Raw genomic sequence first — 19,914 nt, 5'->3', positions numbered from 1 at the left:
GGGTTAGAAATATTGTAATTATTTCCAAAGTGCATAGTATAAATTGTATAAATTTGATTATTCGTAGATTCAAGAAATGAACTATTTTAGGTTTTTGATTATTTATGGATTAAAGAAATGAACTATTATAGGTTTTGAAGCTGTAATTATTTCCAAAGTGCATAGTAAAAATTATATAAATTTGATTATTCATAGATTCAAGAAATGAACTATTTTAGGTTTTGAAATACAGTTTTAAGTAGCTAACGATATACTTATATTTTGATTATATTTGAAGTAAATTAGTTGTTATAGTGTCATCTTTCTCTTTATTTTTATCCTTAAATTGGTTAGACACATATTGTACTCTTAACTATGTCTTTAACTTAGCATGTGGCGACAAAGCATAACCAATGGAAACCACGGGTGAGCATCTATCACTCAACCCCAATAAAACCGAGAAATAAACACGGACTGACCTAAGCTCAGCCCGAAATAACCATAATGGGTTTCGTTCTCTGACCTAATAGCGTACGAAAACCGGCTTCGAGTAGTTCGGTGATTGGTGGGGAACTTGGTAATTAAACAGGGTTAAAGTACACACTTTTTTATCCTTGTGTTTAGGGGAAAATAACAAACTTGGGTCTTAAACTTAATTTTTACAGATTAAGTCTCCGAAAGAACTACTTGTTTCAAATATGGTCCCTGAATTTAATGTGTTAAATTGGTCAGTTAACATTTGGCCATAAGCCCAGATAAAATCCACCCCATTTGGCCTAACATGTCCTGCACACCTCCATTTCTATAAAAGAAGGGCTAATCCTCTTGTTAGAAGACTCCACTTTGACTATTGTCCCTCATCACTTCATCTCGATAGATATTCACTGTTAGGCCTGGCAATAACAACTCATTTAATTTATTTTGGTCATCTTAGAAATGAAAAAAGGTCACAATGAGCCTAGGAAATAAGTAACGATGAGTCAAGATGTGTTTTAAATTTTTCATATAAAATTAGAAATGGGTCAGGATGGGATTTAAGTTTTAACCAAACATATCTGGGCAAACCTAAAAGTCACTACAACAAAAATGGCTTTTTAGGACCTTTTCTGTGGGACGCTTGTAAAAGAGGGTCCTAAAAACTATTTAATAAGACTAATGAACTTTTGGGGTCCTTTGATAATATACTCTACTAGACCGGTGTCCTAAAAAAACTATTTAATATGATGGATGATTTTTTGGGGTCCTAAAGTCATATAATTTAAAAGTGTTATAAACCAGACATTTTAGGCCCAACTCATTACCTATGGGCTTTAGGGTTTATAGCTATGTTCATCTATATATTGTAATGTTGAATAATGAAGAAGTTAGTTTTATCCCTGATTCTCTTTGGTTTTTATCACGTTATCAGCATGATTAACTCTCTACTGGGAATTCTACCAATCTTCAACCATACAGATTCAACACTTTTGTTCATCATATCCTAGTACACATATTCATAATCTCTACTCAGTGTTCTATGTTTTCCCTGTTATACATACATCTCCAAAGGATGGATCAGAAATTAAATTTTTACACATTGGTTATTAAAAAAGGGATTTTCATCCCCTCTATTTTTCAAAGGTGGCAATTTTACCCAAAATTTTCAATTATTTTTCAAATCAGATTATTGTTCTCATCCTTTGGAACACCAAGACATGCTTTTCGATCTGAGTTTTTCGAATACTCAAAATAGCTTATTTTTGTGCTTTTTAGAACACAAGTAGGGTTTATAGTTCTTATAATATAGAAACAAAATCTCTTAGAGCACTCGGGCGGTCTCGTTATAAAAGTTCATCACGCGTTGAATGCCCACGGAACACCGCCGCCTCTAATTTTTCACGCGTTATTTATAAAACGCGTTACACCCACAACGCGTTGAACTTTGAATTTCAAACGTTGGAAAATGACCGTTTGGGTAATTTTTTGACCGTTTGATGGTATTTGATCCATTTTTTTTATATCAATCCAACATATTCCAATACAAAAACTCAATAAACTCTTCAACTATTCTCACACTCAATACAAAAAAATTAAAAAACTCTCCAACTCAATCTAAATAATTTTACAAGAAACATGGAAGGTTCAAGCAAGAGAGGTGGGGGTTCGAAAAAAGAGGTTCGGGTACGAAGAAAATCCCGTAAGACCCAAGGTTCGAGCGAATCTTGGCGAGCCGACACGCTTTAGGTTGCAAGACGAACCCGACCAAGTCCCACCCTTTCAAACCCAACAATATCCACCCTTTCAAACCCAACAATATCCACCCTTTCAATCGCAAGCGTACCATAACCAACCGTTCGTTCCACCGTTTCAACCTCACCAATTTCAATCGCAAACGTATCAAACCCAACCCCACACACTCGACCCACTACTAGAAGACAACACCCTCATTCATCATTTGCAAACGCGTGGCGTGAACCACAACAAAGTCTTGACGAGGAAGAGGAAGAGGAAGAGGAAGCGGAGGAAGAGGAAGAGGAAGAAGAACAAAATGATGACGTTCAAGAAATCGCTCCAATCGGCCGATAACCTTGGACGAGCCTTCTTGGAGACATCCCAGACCTTTGTTTTCCATGGAAAACCTGTGGAAATATTCCTTAGGTCGATCCAAGTGATTAAGAAGAAGAATGGATGAAAAAGACTAAGAAATGGGTGAGATATGCTCACTTGAAGAACTTGTGATGATTCTGATTATGTTTCTGATTCTGAGCAGATTATAGCCTGATTTGAGAGAGTTTTGGATGAGTTGCAAAGTGTAAAATGCTTGGAATACACTTGGGTTTTATAGGAAGGGTTGGTATAGGGTTTGGTGAGCATTTAAGACCCTAAACACAAGTTTAAACTCAAATAAACACCAAAATCGAGCCCAAAATCAAAGCTGGTCACGTTTTCAGCGAGCTGGGCTGGCTCGCGGCCCGCGTAAGGCTGGGCCTAAGTGGGTTGCAGCCCGTGACTCTCCTCCAGGGTGGTCCAAGTTTGATTTTTGGCAAGAAAGGCCCTCATACTTCCATATTTGCATGTTTCAAGTATGTTTTAGGATGTTTTAAGTCCAAGAAACATGTTTAAGGGTATGATGTGTAAATGAATCATAAAAACAATATAAAATAAGCATAAACAAGTATTTTTGTCGAGATTAGGTGTCGAAATTGTGTAAATGTAGCATGTAGATTACAAGTTTGCAAGTTTAACACATTTAGCACAAAGTATGAATAAAGTGTCGTATGAATGATATTTTTGAACATATGAACATGTATAAGGCGTATATGACATAAATGTAATGAAAGCACGAATTTCATTATGATTCAAGTCTCGGATTTTACATCGATTACAACGAAAGAACGATTTACAAGAATACGGAGTTTCCAAAAAATAGGATTACAAGCGATGGTTTCTAAATATAGAAAGTATGAAAACGTAGGGCGTTACACGGAGGGCCTACACCGGCCCCATTTACACGAGTACCGCATATTCTTCAATACGAGGCGCTACCACCAACACATCCTGCGTCTAGGGATAGGCGCGGGCCGCATAGAGACTCTTACGTGAGTGTCCATACGCTACAAGAAGGGGATTCCACTTACGGATCCCGGGCCAGAACCTACGCGAATCAGCACCTTGGCCTACCAAGAGAACATAGGATAGAATCAGTTACTCATCGCAGTGTTAAGCCGTCTTGGGCCGCATCCCAATGACGGTACATACGACAGGACGAACCTGACGACTATACATACTGCGGGGATTCCCAGACGGCTTATAACCAGTTTGGGGATCAAGACTACTACACCCCGGTGCAACATCATGCAACATATGATCGCGCTGCAAAGCATGATCACCGGTCGGTCTACAGACCGAAGTCAGCAGCTGGCAACTCCAAATTTGTCAAGGAGATTGCCTTGGCCCCACTTGCGAGGGCCAAACTTCCGCCCAGTGTGGGCAAGTATAGTGGGTTGTCAGATCCTGATGACCACATGTCCGTTTTCAACAGCTCTAGACTCGTCGGCGGCTGGTCGACCTGTTGTGGTGCCACCTATTTTGTCCAGACCCTTACAAGAACTGCAAGGTTGTCACATCTACTGTCTCTTCAGGAGATCTTATTACTATAACCTTGACTTGACCATCTTAATTACTTGCTCCACTTTTGAGGAATTTTATTATTGGAATCAACTAGTCTACCACGATTTAGGAGTGCAATAGACTCATTACAAAATATGTTGTTGTCCTCTTGGGACACAAATATGACTGGAGCATAAGCAGTTTATTATGTGACTTACTTAGTCACTCTATTTAGGTCAGTAAACTTGTCTGGTAATTTGTTCTTTAATATTGGTAAATGAATTATCAAGATGACATGATAATTCATTCCAATTTTCACTTTCCAACTGCTTGTTATCTCCCCCTAATATTGGGAACATTCATTCACTAAAGTGAAAAACAATGAGCCGTAAGCAAATCTCTCACCAATGGCTTTAAGTATTTAATCATAGACAATTATTTTTTACCCACCATATATTCTCAACCCTTTTAGAAGTCCCAACATTGTGCTAGTGGTGGATCAATATTACATATATCGCACAACCAAAATCTTAGAAGGAACGTATTTGATTACCAAAAACCAACTATAACAGGGGAAATATCATACATATTGGCTTGATGTGAATTAATGTTGTACATGTAAAATCACATGTACCCAAATAAAAATATCAACTGTTGCTCTTATGATCATTGGCTTTACAATCAATTATGAGCATTTAGCGATCGTCTCAACCAAGCAATTCTTGTATAAACATAAGCTATATGAAGTTCAACATTTATTCCAATAATCATTAATAACTTGGGAATTGAATTCACCATTATTACCAAAATAAATATACCATTCTGGATTAATACGCTTCCTATCACATTAACTAAGCAACAATCACACAAATTTTAGGTTGTGGATTTGATAACCATTTGACGATGCATTGATTTAAAACACTAAATGGTATCATGTTGGGATATGCATATCCTTTAATCACTTACAGAATATTTAGGGATACACACCCTCCTTTATTTGGCAAATATAAAATTTCCCTTGAGAGCAAACATTACATGTTAATTATCAGCTTGAAGAATCTTCTAGTTCTTCATTATGTTTCACATCATCATTGACTTAGTGTGGTCTAACTGGTCATGCGAACTAATTAAATAATTATGATCCATAAACTTCTGGTTTATGATTGTATGTGTATTACTTGCTTGTATGTAATACAAAACGTATGATACGATAGAATATATTATAACTTCAAAGTTCAACCATCACGTTATGCAATCACTCCTTAGTTTGCCACTTTTGTGGTCCATCTCATTATTCTTAGTTTGCCACTTTTGGTGGTCCATCTCGTTATCAAAATAATCATCATTACAAATTTCTCAATTATGTCCATGATCACAACATTTTAATGATCATTATATAATCAAATTCACTTTAGGGGAATGGAATAACCGAACAAGCTTCATAGCTTTCCATTATTTACTTGGTCACACGAATATAAAAGATTAAATTTCTTCTTTTCCCTTATCTTTATAGTGAATTTCAGGCGGTGTCCTTTATCTTTCAAATTGACGAGTCGTGTACTTAATGTTTTAAAATCTTGCATGGTATGCCCTTTAGCTCTAACTCAGATAGATTTTTCTGTTAAATATGGTCATGTGACTTGCACGTGAGGGTATTATTGTCATTTCACTTTTCAGGGACTAGTTATGTAAATAAATTAAATACCTAACCATTAAAAAATTAAAAATAAAAACTTAAATATATCTCTCACCTCTCTCTCTCTCTCTCTCCCATTTACCAACAACATCAACCATCTACCATCACAACCACCATCCACCTCACATCACCTGCTGCCATCACAACCACCGCCATCCACCGCACACGGGCAGGTAATTGTTTTGATTGTTGTTTACTCAGTTCTCAGAATTGTGACCCGCACCTACAGGACATTTAGACCACGTGTCAGTTGTAGGCTGTTAAAAAATGGGGTTTTGATCGGCTGGTGTTTTTGGGGAATCAGGGGTTTTGAAATTGGTGTTTAATAGCGTCGGAATTGGCGGGAGTAGATCTTCACTTTAGTGTTGAATTGCATATAGGAATTGAAATCAGTAATAGTAACCTAGAATTTTCTATTGGGTCTATGTTGATTTGTGCGTTTCTTAATTTGTTATGTAGGTGGAGTTTTCATCCAGCCTTTTGGTTGTATTTCATCCCTTATGCAGGTAAGTTTCAGTCATTGGTGTATATTGAATGTTGTCTTCTAGTTTGTTTGTCTGCTGATGAGAGATAGGTGGTGTGCGGTGGTGGTGATGGCAGCAGGTGATGTGAGGTGGTGGATGGTGATGGTGATGGTGATGGTGATGGTAAATGGGAGAGAGAGATGTGAGAGATATATCTACTTTTTTATTTTTAATTTTTTTAATGGTTAGGTATTTAATTTATTTACACAACTAGTCTCTGAAAAGTGAATTGACAATAATACCCTCATGTGCAAGTCACATGACCAGATTTAACAGAAAAATCTAAGTATGTTAGGGCTAAAGGGCATAACGTGCAAGATTTTAAAACATTTAGTACAAGACTCGTCAATTTGAAAGATAAAAGACAGCGCCTGAAATTCACTATAAAGATAAATGACAAAATTTGAAATTCACTCAATATAAAATCATTTCAATATTTTCATACTCTCTTAATGATATTGCTACTTTAAGAGCATATCTCATGTGTGATAAATGGAAATTTTTATCCGGTTTTTCAACATAAATATTCTTCTCTTCACATAACATCAATTGAGAAGTAATCGTATATATGAGTCAGATAATTTTATCAATCTTATATCTTATGACCTTCTACAAACTGATAATGAGATTTAGGTAGTATGACACTCCAGGTATCTTATCTAAACATATTATTCCCTTTCATGATAGTGATAAAAAAACCACAAGTTTGGTTTATGAGTTCTATTCATTAGTATCCATACTACAAGGCATACCATAAAATCATATCATACAATACATGATGTTATAACATGTCACCATAACAGGTCACCAAATGAAACATGCATTCATGAAGTACAAGTAGTAAGGAGTTAGAAACGCCAAAGAAACATGCAAATGAAGCTATTTAAATTGGTGTAATCATTTAGCCTAATAGAGGGACAAAAATGACTTTTAGTAGAAGTCTAATTTAACAAGAATTGGAATTTCTTGTGTATGGTCAAGAAACAACCTGTTTATATATGATAATCTTAAAGAGTGGAATGGAATCACGAATTCCATCTTTAATAAAGAGGGTAAAAATGGGATTTTTGGAGATTTCTTCAAAGAATGGTCAAAATGGATCATGTAATGATCCAATACACTTAGAATAATAATTATAAAGTGTTTTAAATTGGTTTGTGACTTAAAGATTTGCGTATGGAAATGTATATCAAAAATAGTAAATTGGTTTTGATTTAAGTTTAGGACGCACATACTAAGGGTTAGTATGCGCTATGGAGGGGCTAGCACATACTAAGGCTTAGTATGCGCCATGGAGGTCTAGCACATACTAAGGGTTAGTATGAGCCATGGAGGTCTAGCAGACACAAACCATGATCCAAATCATGTAATTGTGTTCTAAGGGTTGTATGATGGTTTGAAGTGTCTATAGGAGTCCGGATTACTTACATAAGAAATCTGGATGTTCTGAATTCGGTTTAAGTGCAGTTAATTGCTGTTTAGCCCCTGCCAGGGACCATTCGGCAAATCTGCACAAAGCAGTTATTCCCAAGCAAGTTTCCCACCAAAATTAACTATACCCTTCTTTTTTTTAGAATCCTCTACAGGATCTTCTACAGATTTCCTCCACGGAATCCTCCACAGCTCAAACCACATGGTGTAATCCTCTACAGGATCCTCTATAGAATCCCCTCTACAGAATTCTCTACAGATTTCTTCTTGTTTGCCATTAAATTCCCTCTTATTATATAATTACATCATTTACAATATAGTACCCATAAATTCAAGCTTTTGTCGTTGTAGTTGTTTGTTTGGTTTTTGTTGTTTCTCGATGTCGTATAATGCTCGACAACCAAAGAGGCGCCGTCATGCTGATATGGTCGGTAATGTGTTGCCCAGTGCTGCATCCATTAATCTGGTTGCACCTGATATGATGTCCGGAGTTCATCGGAGTCAGTCCATGTGGTTGAAGTCTCTATATTAGATTGCATTAGTTGATGACATCAACTAATGGTTTGACTACACCAACTAATGACATCAACTAATGCAATCTAATATTATGACATCAACTAATGGTTTGACTACACCAACTAATGACATCAACTAATGCAATCTAATACTCTACTCGGCGCGCATCCGTGTTCTCGAATCGTGGTCGCGGTTCGCGTAGGTCTTCTGCGAGTCGTCCTCAACCTGTTGAAGACCGGTTTGGGCTTTTTCTACCAGCGGATGTTTTCATTTTCGGGCTTTTTGTTGGCCGTTCGAAGCATCACCAGCTGCTACAAGTTGACATGAATGCTGGTTTATAATGTCCGGACATTCTCGGTTCATGCTACACAAACATGGTAAAAATATACATAGTAACGGTTATGCTATTATAAAGTTGGCTCTTTGATTGCCTGTGTTTTGATCCCTATTTATAAAATTGAACTTTATGATTAGGTGTATGATTGAATTTGCTCTTCATGTTTAAAAAAAATCTGATTATATAAAATGATGTTGAAATATCAGTTTCTAATTATGTTTAAAAAGAATCTGTTCATATAAATTTTGCTCTTCAATAGCCGTCTTGCTAAGTGGAAAGTCAATCTCTTATCTTATGGCGAAAACTCGTTTTTTAATTTATTTTATGTGCAAGAAGCCAAATTGGACCCTCTGTATCTCATTTATCCAACCTCCGTTTTAGACACGGTCTGTTGCGTTGGAAAGACCTCACAACATACTACACAAACACATAAAGAACAGATTTATTAATACAAGTCACATACGTTTTAAATATGTCCAAAGTTGGCGAAATATCGTTTTTTTATTTATTTTCTATGCAAGACGCCAAATTGGAGCCTCCGTATCTCATTCATCCAACCTCCGTTTTGGACACGGTCTTGTGCGTTGGAAAGACCTCACAACATACTACACAAACCCATAAAGAACAGATTTATTAATACAAGTCACATACGTTTTAAATATGTCCAAAGTTGGCGAAATATCATTTCTTAATTTATTTTCTATGCAAAACGCCATATTGGAGCCTCCTTTGTATGTATGTATGTATGTATGTATGTATGTATGTATGTATGTATGTATGTATGTATGTATGTATGTATGTATGTATGTATGTATGTATGTATGTATGTATGTATGTATGTATGTATGTATGTATGTATGTATGTATGTATGTATGTATGTATGTATGTATGTATGTATGTATGTATGTATGTATGTATGTATGTATGTATGTATGTAGTCTAGCCCACCCAAAACGCAAATTTCAACCATTAATATCCCTTTCTTCTAAATGGTACAAGTATTTTGCAACTAACATCGTTTCTTCTAGTTGTGTCAAAAGGGTCTTCAAAGTGGCTAGTTTAACTTGTGTGGTTTTTTTATAGCCACTTAATCGCACTCCATATGTTAAAAGAATCAATGTGAGATAACTAAAAAGTCAATATTTTTTCTTTAACTAAAAAAGACAATTAGAACCCCAATTTAGAAGGCTAAATATGACAAAAGAGCTATATGTGTCAAAACGGTCATCAAAGTGACTAGTTTTGCTTGTGTGGATGTTTTTTATAGCCACTTAATACCACTCCGTTTGTTAAAAAATCAATGTGAGACAACTCAACTTTGCATATTCCAGTCACCAAAACCAATGGTCTATTATGGTTAACTCGATTAACTCTTCAATTAAGGTTAATCTGGTTAACCAATAAACAAGATACCATTATTTTGAGAACCGGCCGGATATTTTGAGAACCGTTTTGAGGGGTAAACCGGACCGCCGGTGGTAACGGTTCCCGGTCCGGCCCGGGTTTCAAAACACTGGCGTTGACAGAGTAACAGTGAGTCAGTGACAGTCTATAATAAAGACTTTTCACCATCCTCCATTTTGAATGAAGGAGCACTCTATAATACAATTCACATACGTTTTAAATATGTCTAAAGTTGGCGAAATATCATTTTTTAATTTAGTTCTTACTTCTTAGTCCCTTCCTGACAGCTTTTTTACTTCTTAATGTCCGCTCGACAGCCCCACTCTGGATAATCTTGCTCTTATCTACTGGTTGGCCACAAAGAATTTCCAATTCTGTACGCCTCTTCTTTCGTTCTGGTTTTGAAACTTGTTGTTGACTTTCTACTGCTTCCGGTTGTTTCTGTTGAATTTCTACTGCTTTCCTCTTCTTTCGTGTTTCTTTTGGTTTCTGTTGAGCTATTACTTTTCTGATTGATTCTTTCAAATTAATTCTCAAATCATTAACTTCTTTTATTCCAAAGCACGTCTTCCCAATCTGAAATTTTGAAAAATTGTTAGGGGCTGTTTAATGAGTGCTCAATAAACAATCAACACGTACCACATTTTGATATTTGTTTTCCACTCCTTCTGGGGCATGTTCAATGAACTTCTGAACAAATAAAAGAGCGTAGACACCACAATCAAACAAATTTGGCTAATGTGGAACCTGGCAGAAAAATCAATCACATAAATCCTAATTTTCCATTTCAAAACTAAAAAAAAAGAATTAAATTGTGTATTAGGTTTTAGACCTCGATGCTAAATACTTCAACGTTACCGAAGTCTGCGTTTGAGCAACCAGCTTCAACTTCTGCGTTTGAACAACTAGCTTCAACTTCACCAACTGCATACTTCGATTCTTCCTCCAAAAACCTAAAAACAAAGATTTAAATTGGTTACAGTTTTTCAACACGATATAATAATCATTTGGCTTATTTTTGTCTCACCTTTGAAAAAATCTAAAAATCTTATCTGAATTATGCAAACCAGGATACGAATCCATGTGAAGGAGAAGTGTTGAATTAACGGTATCATTAGGCGTACAAATAATGAGCACACTCCAATGAGAACTGGATAAAAGAAAATAAGTTGAATCAATAATATATCTGGTTTGAAATAGATTGTAGTTGAATGTAAATATTTTAGAAAAAACTTACGATTCATGGATTGGGATAACAAGATATTTTTCTTTAAAATATTATCTCTTCCCCACCACCTTCTTACTTTCTCGAACGGACTTGCAACAATTCCCTATTCAAGCATGATAATCATAAATTTAGGGGTGATGAAAATACCCGAACCCGAATAAGCTAATTGTTGGATCAGCACCTCAGAATCTATTTAGGATTGCCGGTGAGATGAAAGTGTTAAAAGGATTGACCTTCAGCCTCAATCGATTTTCACTCATCATTGGGTTCATGAAGCGGGTCAGCCTACTTTTGAATGGCTTATTGCTTGGTGCAGCCACCCATTGAAAGAAATGATTCATAAGATAGTCAAGATCAGAAAAGTAATGGCAGGAGTGCAGGACAAAAATTCAAGCCACTTTCCAGCACTTGGTGGTCCAAGCAGCCCTAGCAGGGATCAGCACGTCTCAGTGCAGTGCTTCCACTCGACTTGAGGTCAAGTCGTTTCTACGGGCAGGAAGTATTGATAGAAACCCAAACCAGTCAAGTCAAGTCAAATCTTAAATTAAGTAACTCTTTAAATGGTGGAAACTAAAGGGGAAATGTCCAGCAATTATCCAACCAATCATCAAGCTGCACTCTTAGTATACATAGTCCTAGAGTCTTAGTCTTTTCCTATGTCTTGGTTTTATTTTCATTTACTTTGAAATATCATTGTAATCGGAGACCAGGCCCTCTCGAATAGGGCCGACTATCTTGTTATTCTCTGTTTTTATCTACTCAGAATTTTAGTTTCTATCAACGTGTGAAATATATTAATGGAAAAAGCTTCTTACTGATATCATCATATCAAAATGAAAGGCACACTTTATTTAACATCTAAATGGATTATGGATCACCAACTTGACCCGTAACATTAGGGTCGGGTATCATTATAAAGAACTGCGACTAACCTTCTCAGTGCAAAGATCTTTCTCCGCGAAATATCGCTGCAACTTCACGTAAAAAAACGTGTTGAAGATATGATAATGTGCTGAATTATCTTTCAACTTCATCTTTAGCTCACTGGCCAAAGGTAAAAGAAAAAACATAATTAGATTTAAACCCATACCGAAGGTAAAGGAAAAAACAGTTACACACATACCTAATGTAAAAGTTTATAACGTTATCATTCAACCATTTTTGAGGCTCAAGATCTTGAACAGAAAGGTGTTCCACACCCTCAATCTCATCATTCGCAACAGCAGCAGCAGATATCTTCTTCTGAGATTCCTGAATAGACTCATCGAGATTCAACAGTAAGTCCAGATCTAATAAATCTGACTTGGCCTTGATAAGATTAGCTACACTTTTCATGTCATTGACAATCTTATCTGCCAACAGTTTCCTTCTCTTGTTTTCCGAACCATTGTCAATCTGTAAAGTCAGTTACAAAGATCAGAAAATTTATAATATTAATAAAAATAATATAATATATATTATTTTCACTAACCATCCATGTCATGTAGAATTCTTCAATCATCTTTTCGTCGATCTTAGAAAAGTCTAAACTGTCATGGAACCCTCTCAAACTCATACAAAATAACTGTAAGAACAAAGTGCACCCGCCAATATTTTTTTCCGCCCCTTTCCCATCAACGAAATTCTTAACACCGTATTTTAGATCATTCATTGCTATAGTTGCCCACGGTTGTTTATCCAAACTGTTTGCATCCTTCACATAATCTAAATAAGATTTACTCAATACACCCCCCAGGGCAGGACACACAATGTAATGCATGGCAGTTAACATAAAGGTTTGTTTAGTAACATCCTCGTCATTAGTTTTTTTGAGTTCGTTTACAACATTCTTAATGGCGATACCTTTGTAACCTCCGTTCTTCGTAACGTTACAATATTTACTTTCAAGCTCAGCGATAACAGGATCCTGATTTACAGGGTCCTCTTCTGCAGAAAGTTGTGGTACAGCAGCGCCCGCTTCCTCCACCAAAGAATTGTCCGCTTCCTTATCCAATACAGCTTCACTTCCATCTTGTATACCCATGATTTTAGAAAAATCATCAGCTTTAATTTCGATGTCCTGGGTTTCCCTCCCCTTGCGTGCAATTAGGGTCGAATTCTTATAGTTGAAATTTCTAGCAAGTGACTTAACCATGTCCCTTTTTTGAGTTAAGCTTTCACTTTCCATCTTAAACTCTAACAGCTTTGCAAAAGGCGTTTTCTTTATAACATCTTCTTTCCAATCACTTAAACCTTCCACAATTGAAATGAAATCTTTCAACTGACACCTGTAACGGGTTTTTTTCGTCTTGCCATCTTTTGGTACTTCCACTTTCACGTAGTCAGGAAGCTCGTCTTTTTTTCCCTCTTCCTTCAATCGTTTCTTAGTTTTCCTAAACAACATGATTTTGGAATAAACAAAATATTATATGGAGTTACAAATTTAGTTTATTGTGCTGTCAAAATTGACATTGGATCTGCACATTCTATGAATTTCAAGACAAGTTCGGAACTGTTCTTTCAGATGGAATTTTTTACTAATCGGCTATTGATGTTCAAGTATAAAGATGAAAAGTGAAGAAGTGGTTGGTTAAGTGGAAATGGAAAAAGTTAGTGGCTGGATACAATAAGGAGCATCATGTTTTAGATTACAACAGTTTCTTATGGTTCATGGAGCAGGGTGGTATTTTTAGTCATAAAGGATATTTGCATCAGCTTATTGTGTCAGTAATGGTTGAAGCCTCAACTTCAATGTTGTTCAAGTTTAGCACAGATCTCCTCACCAGTTTCTATTCTAATTCTAGATTCTCTGAGTGTTAATCGTGCTCATTCATCGAGAGATTGTGAGTACACAACAGCATAATAATTAAAATGAGAACGGGATGGGCTGAACTAAAACAACCACTTTGGGTTGTTTTTTAAATTATATGGGTAAGATATTTTCCCTCAATGGGTCAATTAAAATTCCATCTAATATATTTTCGGGTAAAAACGGGTCGACAACTTCAAAGAAATGGATCAATGTAGGTTGGTGTTTTAAAGAAACGGAAACGGGTTCGGTTCGGATTGAGTTTCGGGCGGCCAGTACGGGTTTCGGCAGTTGGTTCGGATCGGATTTCGGGTAGGCACGGGTTTCCTCACGGGACGGGTTTCGGGCCGACATGAGTTTTCGCACGGGGTGAGTTTCTAGTCGGGACGGATTTTAGCACGAGACGGGTTTCAGTTCGATCCTTTATTTTTAGGCTCCAACTCGTTTAATCTCGGCTCGACTCAAGATTGTAGCAAGCCAATCTCATGGTTTGGCTACGTTACTCCCCTATCAGAAACTAACTCCCTATGTTCTTTAACAGTTGAAATTTTGGGACTATCTAAAACAAAATTTAGCATACAACAGCAACTGGTATCCACGTTTTGGTTTAACCAGTTCAATTCTAAATCTATGCAGTAACAATTCTCAAACTCCCTACACTTTGTTCTAACTCTAGGGCACAGATAAGGTAAACCGCAAGTGAAATGATAATAAAGTGGTGTATATGTATGTAGCTTACTTGAACAAATCATGGTGGAATGAGAGAGAGCTATTTAAAAACACACCCGGACCCATTTCAACCCGACAAAATTTCCCCTTGATGTACAATCTCTCTTTTTAAAAAAAAAAAACCATTTTTTTAACCAAACCGACCCAACCCGACCCAAAACCCGTTCTGACCCGGAACCTTTTCAACCCAAACCCATTCTGACCCGAACCCGTTCCGACCCGAACCTAAACAACCCTTTTTGTAACTGACCCATTTTGACCCATGACCCAACCCGACCCGGCCCGACCCGTTTGCCAGGTCTAATTTTGAAGAGTTTTTTTTTTTTTTTTTTTTTTTGCAGTTATATATACTCTTTTACCTTTCATTCCCTGTTGTTAAATTGAACTCATAAAGAGTTCGTTCTAATATAAAAAGATTTAACTATTATTATTAATGTGAATCTATAAAACAGTGAGTTGAGAATAACAAATTTGAGGTTATGCTATGTAAATTTTTGTCTGAAGACTTTATAATGTGCAGAATGGGCGGGACACAGTTTGGCCACATGATCCTCGCACAGGAAAGGGATGACAACGGGTCGGGTTTGGGTCGGGTATTGGTAATCTCATACCCATACCCGTTTGAAATGGGTGAAATAAAAAAGAACTTAAAGAGGAACACATCAAACCGTTTGAAAGTCCCCGATAGCCTTTTGAGTAAAGTACACGAATAGTCCCTAGTCCCTGTGGTCGATCAAAATTTTGGAGTTGGTCCTTAGATTTTCAAAAGTACACGGATGGTCCCTGCGGTTTGCACTTTGTAACACATTTGATCCCCAACTTTGCCAAAAGTACATGGATGGCCCCTGTGGTTTGCACTTTGTAACGCATTTAGTCCATAACTTGGACCTGCTGAAACCTTTAGATTTGTTAGCTGGGGACTAAATGCGCTACAAAGTGCAAACCACAGGGACCCTCCGTGTACTTTTAAAAAGCTAGGGACCAAATGCAAAATTCTGGTTAACCACGGGGACTATCCATGTACTTTACTCTAGCCTTTTTAATGCACACAAGCTCCTAAACCGTTTGATCAAAAAACTTCTTATTACTATTATTATTGCAGGCAGATATTGTTGATCATAGAAAACGTGCAACTGTTTTTAGTCGGATAACAGGCCTAGTTTCTGCATCACATGTCGTCGGAAATCTCCTAGCACGTTTTCTTCCAGAAGAGTACATTTTCGAAGTACAGTTATATTAATACTATCTATAGCATAATTAATAATACACAGTTTTTAGTTTTCTTACAATTTTTCTGATTGTAATTAATTCTGATTCAGGTTTCAATAGCTTTGTTAATCTTCTGTCCAGTTTATATGGCGTTCTTTCTCGTTGAAACGGTTAAATCAACTCCAAAGCTGGATCAACATTCATCTTATTTGAATAAAGCACTCACGGTTGTACAAGAACGTTATAAAACAATGAAATATGCTGTAACTATCGTGTTAAACACGTATGTGGATTTCAAGATTCACCATTGTGGTAGTTACTCTTTTGCTGTTCTTTCGAGCTGATTCTAACATGAGCGTTTTTTGTTTTAGTCCGACTTTGAGGAGCATTTCAGTCATTTCTTTCTTTTATGAATTGGGAATGTCGGGAATCAGCACTGTGTTACTGGTATGTTCTATTTTTATATATGTGAATTTATTTTTCTTCTTCTTAAGTTACATTTATCTTATATTGAATATATAAGTGATATTAGGTGTGTGTATTTGATCTGTTTACTTTTAAATTGGTCAACTTTGGATGTCAACGAAAGTCAAAGCAGACTGTTTTTGGATTATGAACTTGTTCAACGTATCTTTACAATTTTGGGCATATATATAGCCTATGAAACGGTACAAAAAGGTGGTTATACCCTTCTTTTAGGGTACCAGAAAACTGTCATAAGCGCTAAATAACAGCCGTTGACTTTTGTTTTCTGCCTTTGTGACCATTTATCTAATAATAAATACATAATAAACATAACCTAGTCTAGATTACATTCTGCCTATGTGTTTCAGTCAGAAAGCGAGATACAGAAGTGTTGTTTTGGGTTTTTTGAAACCTAGCTCGAAGTGGAATGAATACAGAGGGATAAAGGGGGAAGGAAGGAAGAAGAAGACGAAAGGGAAAGAATGGTGGAGCGCGTGTGAGGATTGAAGCTCTGATACTGCAGGAAGAGAGAAAACATATATTTTGTGTTTATGTTTAACTTTCTATCCAGCCCTTTGTATGTTTTAGTTAGAGTTTTTTGTTTTAAACCAAAATTGTGAGGAATTGACACCTATGATTAAGGGGTTGTTTGGCAACTTCTGAATAGTTAAGTGCTGAATCAATAAGAGGTCTGAACCATTAAGTGCTGAACCAGTAAGAGGTTTGAACCATTAAGAGCCTGTATAATGCCTAACCGTTCAGAGTCAAATGTCTGACCACAATTCAGATTAGAGGTCTTAACCATTCAGACTTTGTATAAATCTTAACCATTCAGAGGCACATGTCTGAACCATTCAGACATCTGCTCGTGAAACAAACATTAAGAGGCTTATTAAGAGGTAAACAAACAGCCCCTAAATTAGGGTCGCTGGATTAAATGCATTCCCTGTTTCATTTCCATCCACCTCGCACGATTTTTTTCATTGTTTAAACTTTACCATTTTTGTGAAAAAAAAAATAATTCACCGTTATTTTGTTTTTAGTTTTCTAAATTTAAGATTCTCATTTTCCTCTTGTATGATTGCACATGTTTAAAATAACAAAAAAAAAATCAAATTTTACTAATTAAAGTGATGTAATAGAAGAGGTTTTAACCTATTACGTATTAATAAGCTAAAAGTCCATTGTATCCAACGACTTGTTTTGTAGTGAATTCTTATTGTTTTTAGTTTACATTTAAACATATTTGTGTTGCAAACTTTTTCTTATTGTTTTTTTTTCACGTTTAAGCATATTTGTGTTGCTTTCTTTTGTTGCCGAGACACGCCTCATCTATATCACAATTCACAATAACAATTAAAGAATAAAACTAACCTGTGTATTCTGGTAATTATGAAAGCAGTCTACTCCACTTGTAACACGTATACGCAATGCAGAAGCATCCGTTCCCCATCTTTAACGTTTGGTTCTTCATCCATGTCGTGTATGGCAGAGTACATGATCCGAACACTGAAATTATTGAAAACACCAATTTCTATTAGGGTTTATAATGTTTCAGTCGTTGTCATCGGTGGGAAAGTAATGAGAGCTGGTGGGTAAATGTTAAGTGGGCTGCTAGGGTTTGTGAAAAGAGGGTATTTGTAAGAAAGAAAATGTAATATTTTAATTTTTGTTTTTAAGTTTTGTGGTAGATGAATATAATTAAATTTTCTTTTATTGTTTGGTGATGCAAGTTTTGTGTTCGGTGAATGTAATTAAGTTTTCATTTATTGTTCGGTGATGAAAAAAAAACTAAAAAGCAAAACCGTAAATGGTTGGATGCCTAATTTCACATTTAATATGTAACTGGTTCGATTATTGTTAAAAGGTTATATTATTTGGTCATCCATTTGGGCCATTTGATCTCTTGTTAAAGTGGGCCTGTTTATGGGCTGGTTGTTACTAATCTGTTTGGTTTGTTGGTCTGTTATTGTTGTTGTTATGGATCAGATATTTTGAAGGGGTAAAGTGTAAGTTGCAAGGACTTTGATTGCCGTCTTGATACTGCGAGGTGCTATGTGTAAATATTCCACATCCAGGATATAAAAGGGGTCTTTCTCTCTCATTCAATCATTCACTCCTCTTCAAAGTTGTTACATTCACTCTGTTTAGATCTAGGGTTTTCTGCACAAGTGTTGCAGCTGTATTCGTTGTTGTTGATCTCTCTCCTTTGTTTTGAGAGATTGTTCATACGGTTTGATAGATGATCATCATCTGTGGATGATCATCAGATTTGTTTTGTATTTCTGTACTTGTTAGATCTTACTATTGTAAGATCATCTGGGTTTTGGGGGGTAACGTTTTGGTTTGGGTTAAATAAGAGCTTTGTCACCGTTTTGTCGCTAGATCTGTGTTTGTATATCTTGTGTTTTGTTTGATTCATCTTTAAACCATGATTGTTAACATGGTATCAGAGCATCATCGCTCCTGATCTGTTGTTTTCCGCTGTTTGATTCTGATTCTTTTGTTTTTGTTTGTGTTTAGGTTCTTCCCTGGTATTCTAGGGTTTGGATCGGCTTGATCTTGGGAATATTTGTTCAGATCTGTTCACTGAAACCCTATCTTAGGGTTTCTTGGGTTATGTGAGAGCTTGTTTACTGCTGGAGTTCATACTGCGTTGGTCTCTAAAACCCTTGAAGGTTTTAGGGCAAACTAACCTGTGTGACACTTGATCTTCTGCATATCAGGTTTAGTAGTTCTTGAAAACTACGAATCTGATATATATTCAAGATATTGCACCCTCTGTAAGATCGTTCCTTCCTATCTTGTTTTTTTTTTGTTGATTGGATAGTTGAAGTCGGGGTAGTGAGGACCGGCACATATTTGTATTGTTTGTTCTGTGTTTCTTGGTTGGTTGTTGTTAGTCTTTGTTCTGTTGATAGGGTTGGCTCCTGAGTAAAGGCTTGTCCAGGCACCTTTGAGTGATGAACCTGGAATCTGGTCCCTGACTCAGTTTCGCCTTAGTTTTTTGTTTGTTTGGTTCTTGGTGTGTTTTCTGTTGATAACCTGCTGTTGTCTGTTTGAATATTTGGTGTCTTATTGTTGATTGTCATTATGCCTCCTGAAACTGCTCCTAGTACTTCTCAGACGTTGATTGGTAAATTGGATATAGGAGATCCGTTGTACTTACATCCTAGTGACTCCAGTAGTTTAACCATTGTTAGTATTAAACTCAAAGGAACTGAGAATTATGCTGTGTGGTCTAGTGCCATGAAATTGGCTTTAGAAGCTAAAAACAAGTATGGGTTTATAGATGGTAAGGTGGAAAAGTCTAAGGATGATGAAATATTGGCAGCTCAATGGGATAGATGCAATTCTGTTGTGCTTACTTGGTTATTGAATTCTATTTCAGAAGAACTGTTTCTTGGTCAAGTTTTTTTCTAAATTAGCTTCTGAAGTTTGGACTGATTTAAAAGAGTCCTTTGATAAGATTGATGGTTCTGTTGTCTATGATCTGTATAAAAAAATAAACTGTATTG

General features: G+C 36.3%; 1 protein-coding gene and 1 long non-coding RNA gene across 2 annotated transcripts; both read right to left on the bottom strand.

The window, feature by feature from the left end:
• Nucleotides 1-10,125: 10,125 nt before the first annotated feature.
• On the bottom strand, nt 10,126-10,708 carry LOC110927563. The gene is made up of 2 exons (XR_002585724.2): nt 10,617-10,708; nt 10,126-10,553 (listed from the first exon to the last, which is right to left on the bottom strand). It is a non-coding gene; the product is annotated as an uncharacterized LOC110927563 (long non-coding RNA).
• An 88-nt stretch (nt 10,709-10,796) lies between these two features.
• Nucleotides 10,797-17,866, bottom strand: LOC118490373. Its single transcript, XM_035987973.1, has 7 exons — nt 17,771-17,866; nt 12,677-13,577; nt 12,329-12,600; nt 12,138-12,249; nt 11,215-11,308; nt 11,005-11,127; nt 10,797-10,930 (listed from the first exon to the last, which is right to left on the bottom strand). The coding sequence occupies exons 2-7, from the start codon at nt 13,370-13,372 to the stop codon at nt 10,797-10,799; spliced, it is 1,431 nt and encodes a 476-aa protein (XP_035843866.1). The 5' UTR covers nt 13,373-13,577; nt 17,771-17,866.
• Nucleotides 17,867-19,914: the final 2,048 nt, after the last annotated feature.

Source organism: Helianthus annuus, chromosome 3 (genome assembly GCF_002127325.2).
Source record: "Helianthus annuus cultivar XRQ/B chromosome 3, HanXRQr2.0-SUNRISE, whole genome shotgun sequence".
Classification (NCBI taxonomy): Eukaryota; Viridiplantae; Streptophyta; class Magnoliopsida; order Asterales; family Asteraceae; genus Helianthus; species Helianthus annuus.
This window is presented reverse-complemented; position numbering and strand designations above follow the sequence as displayed.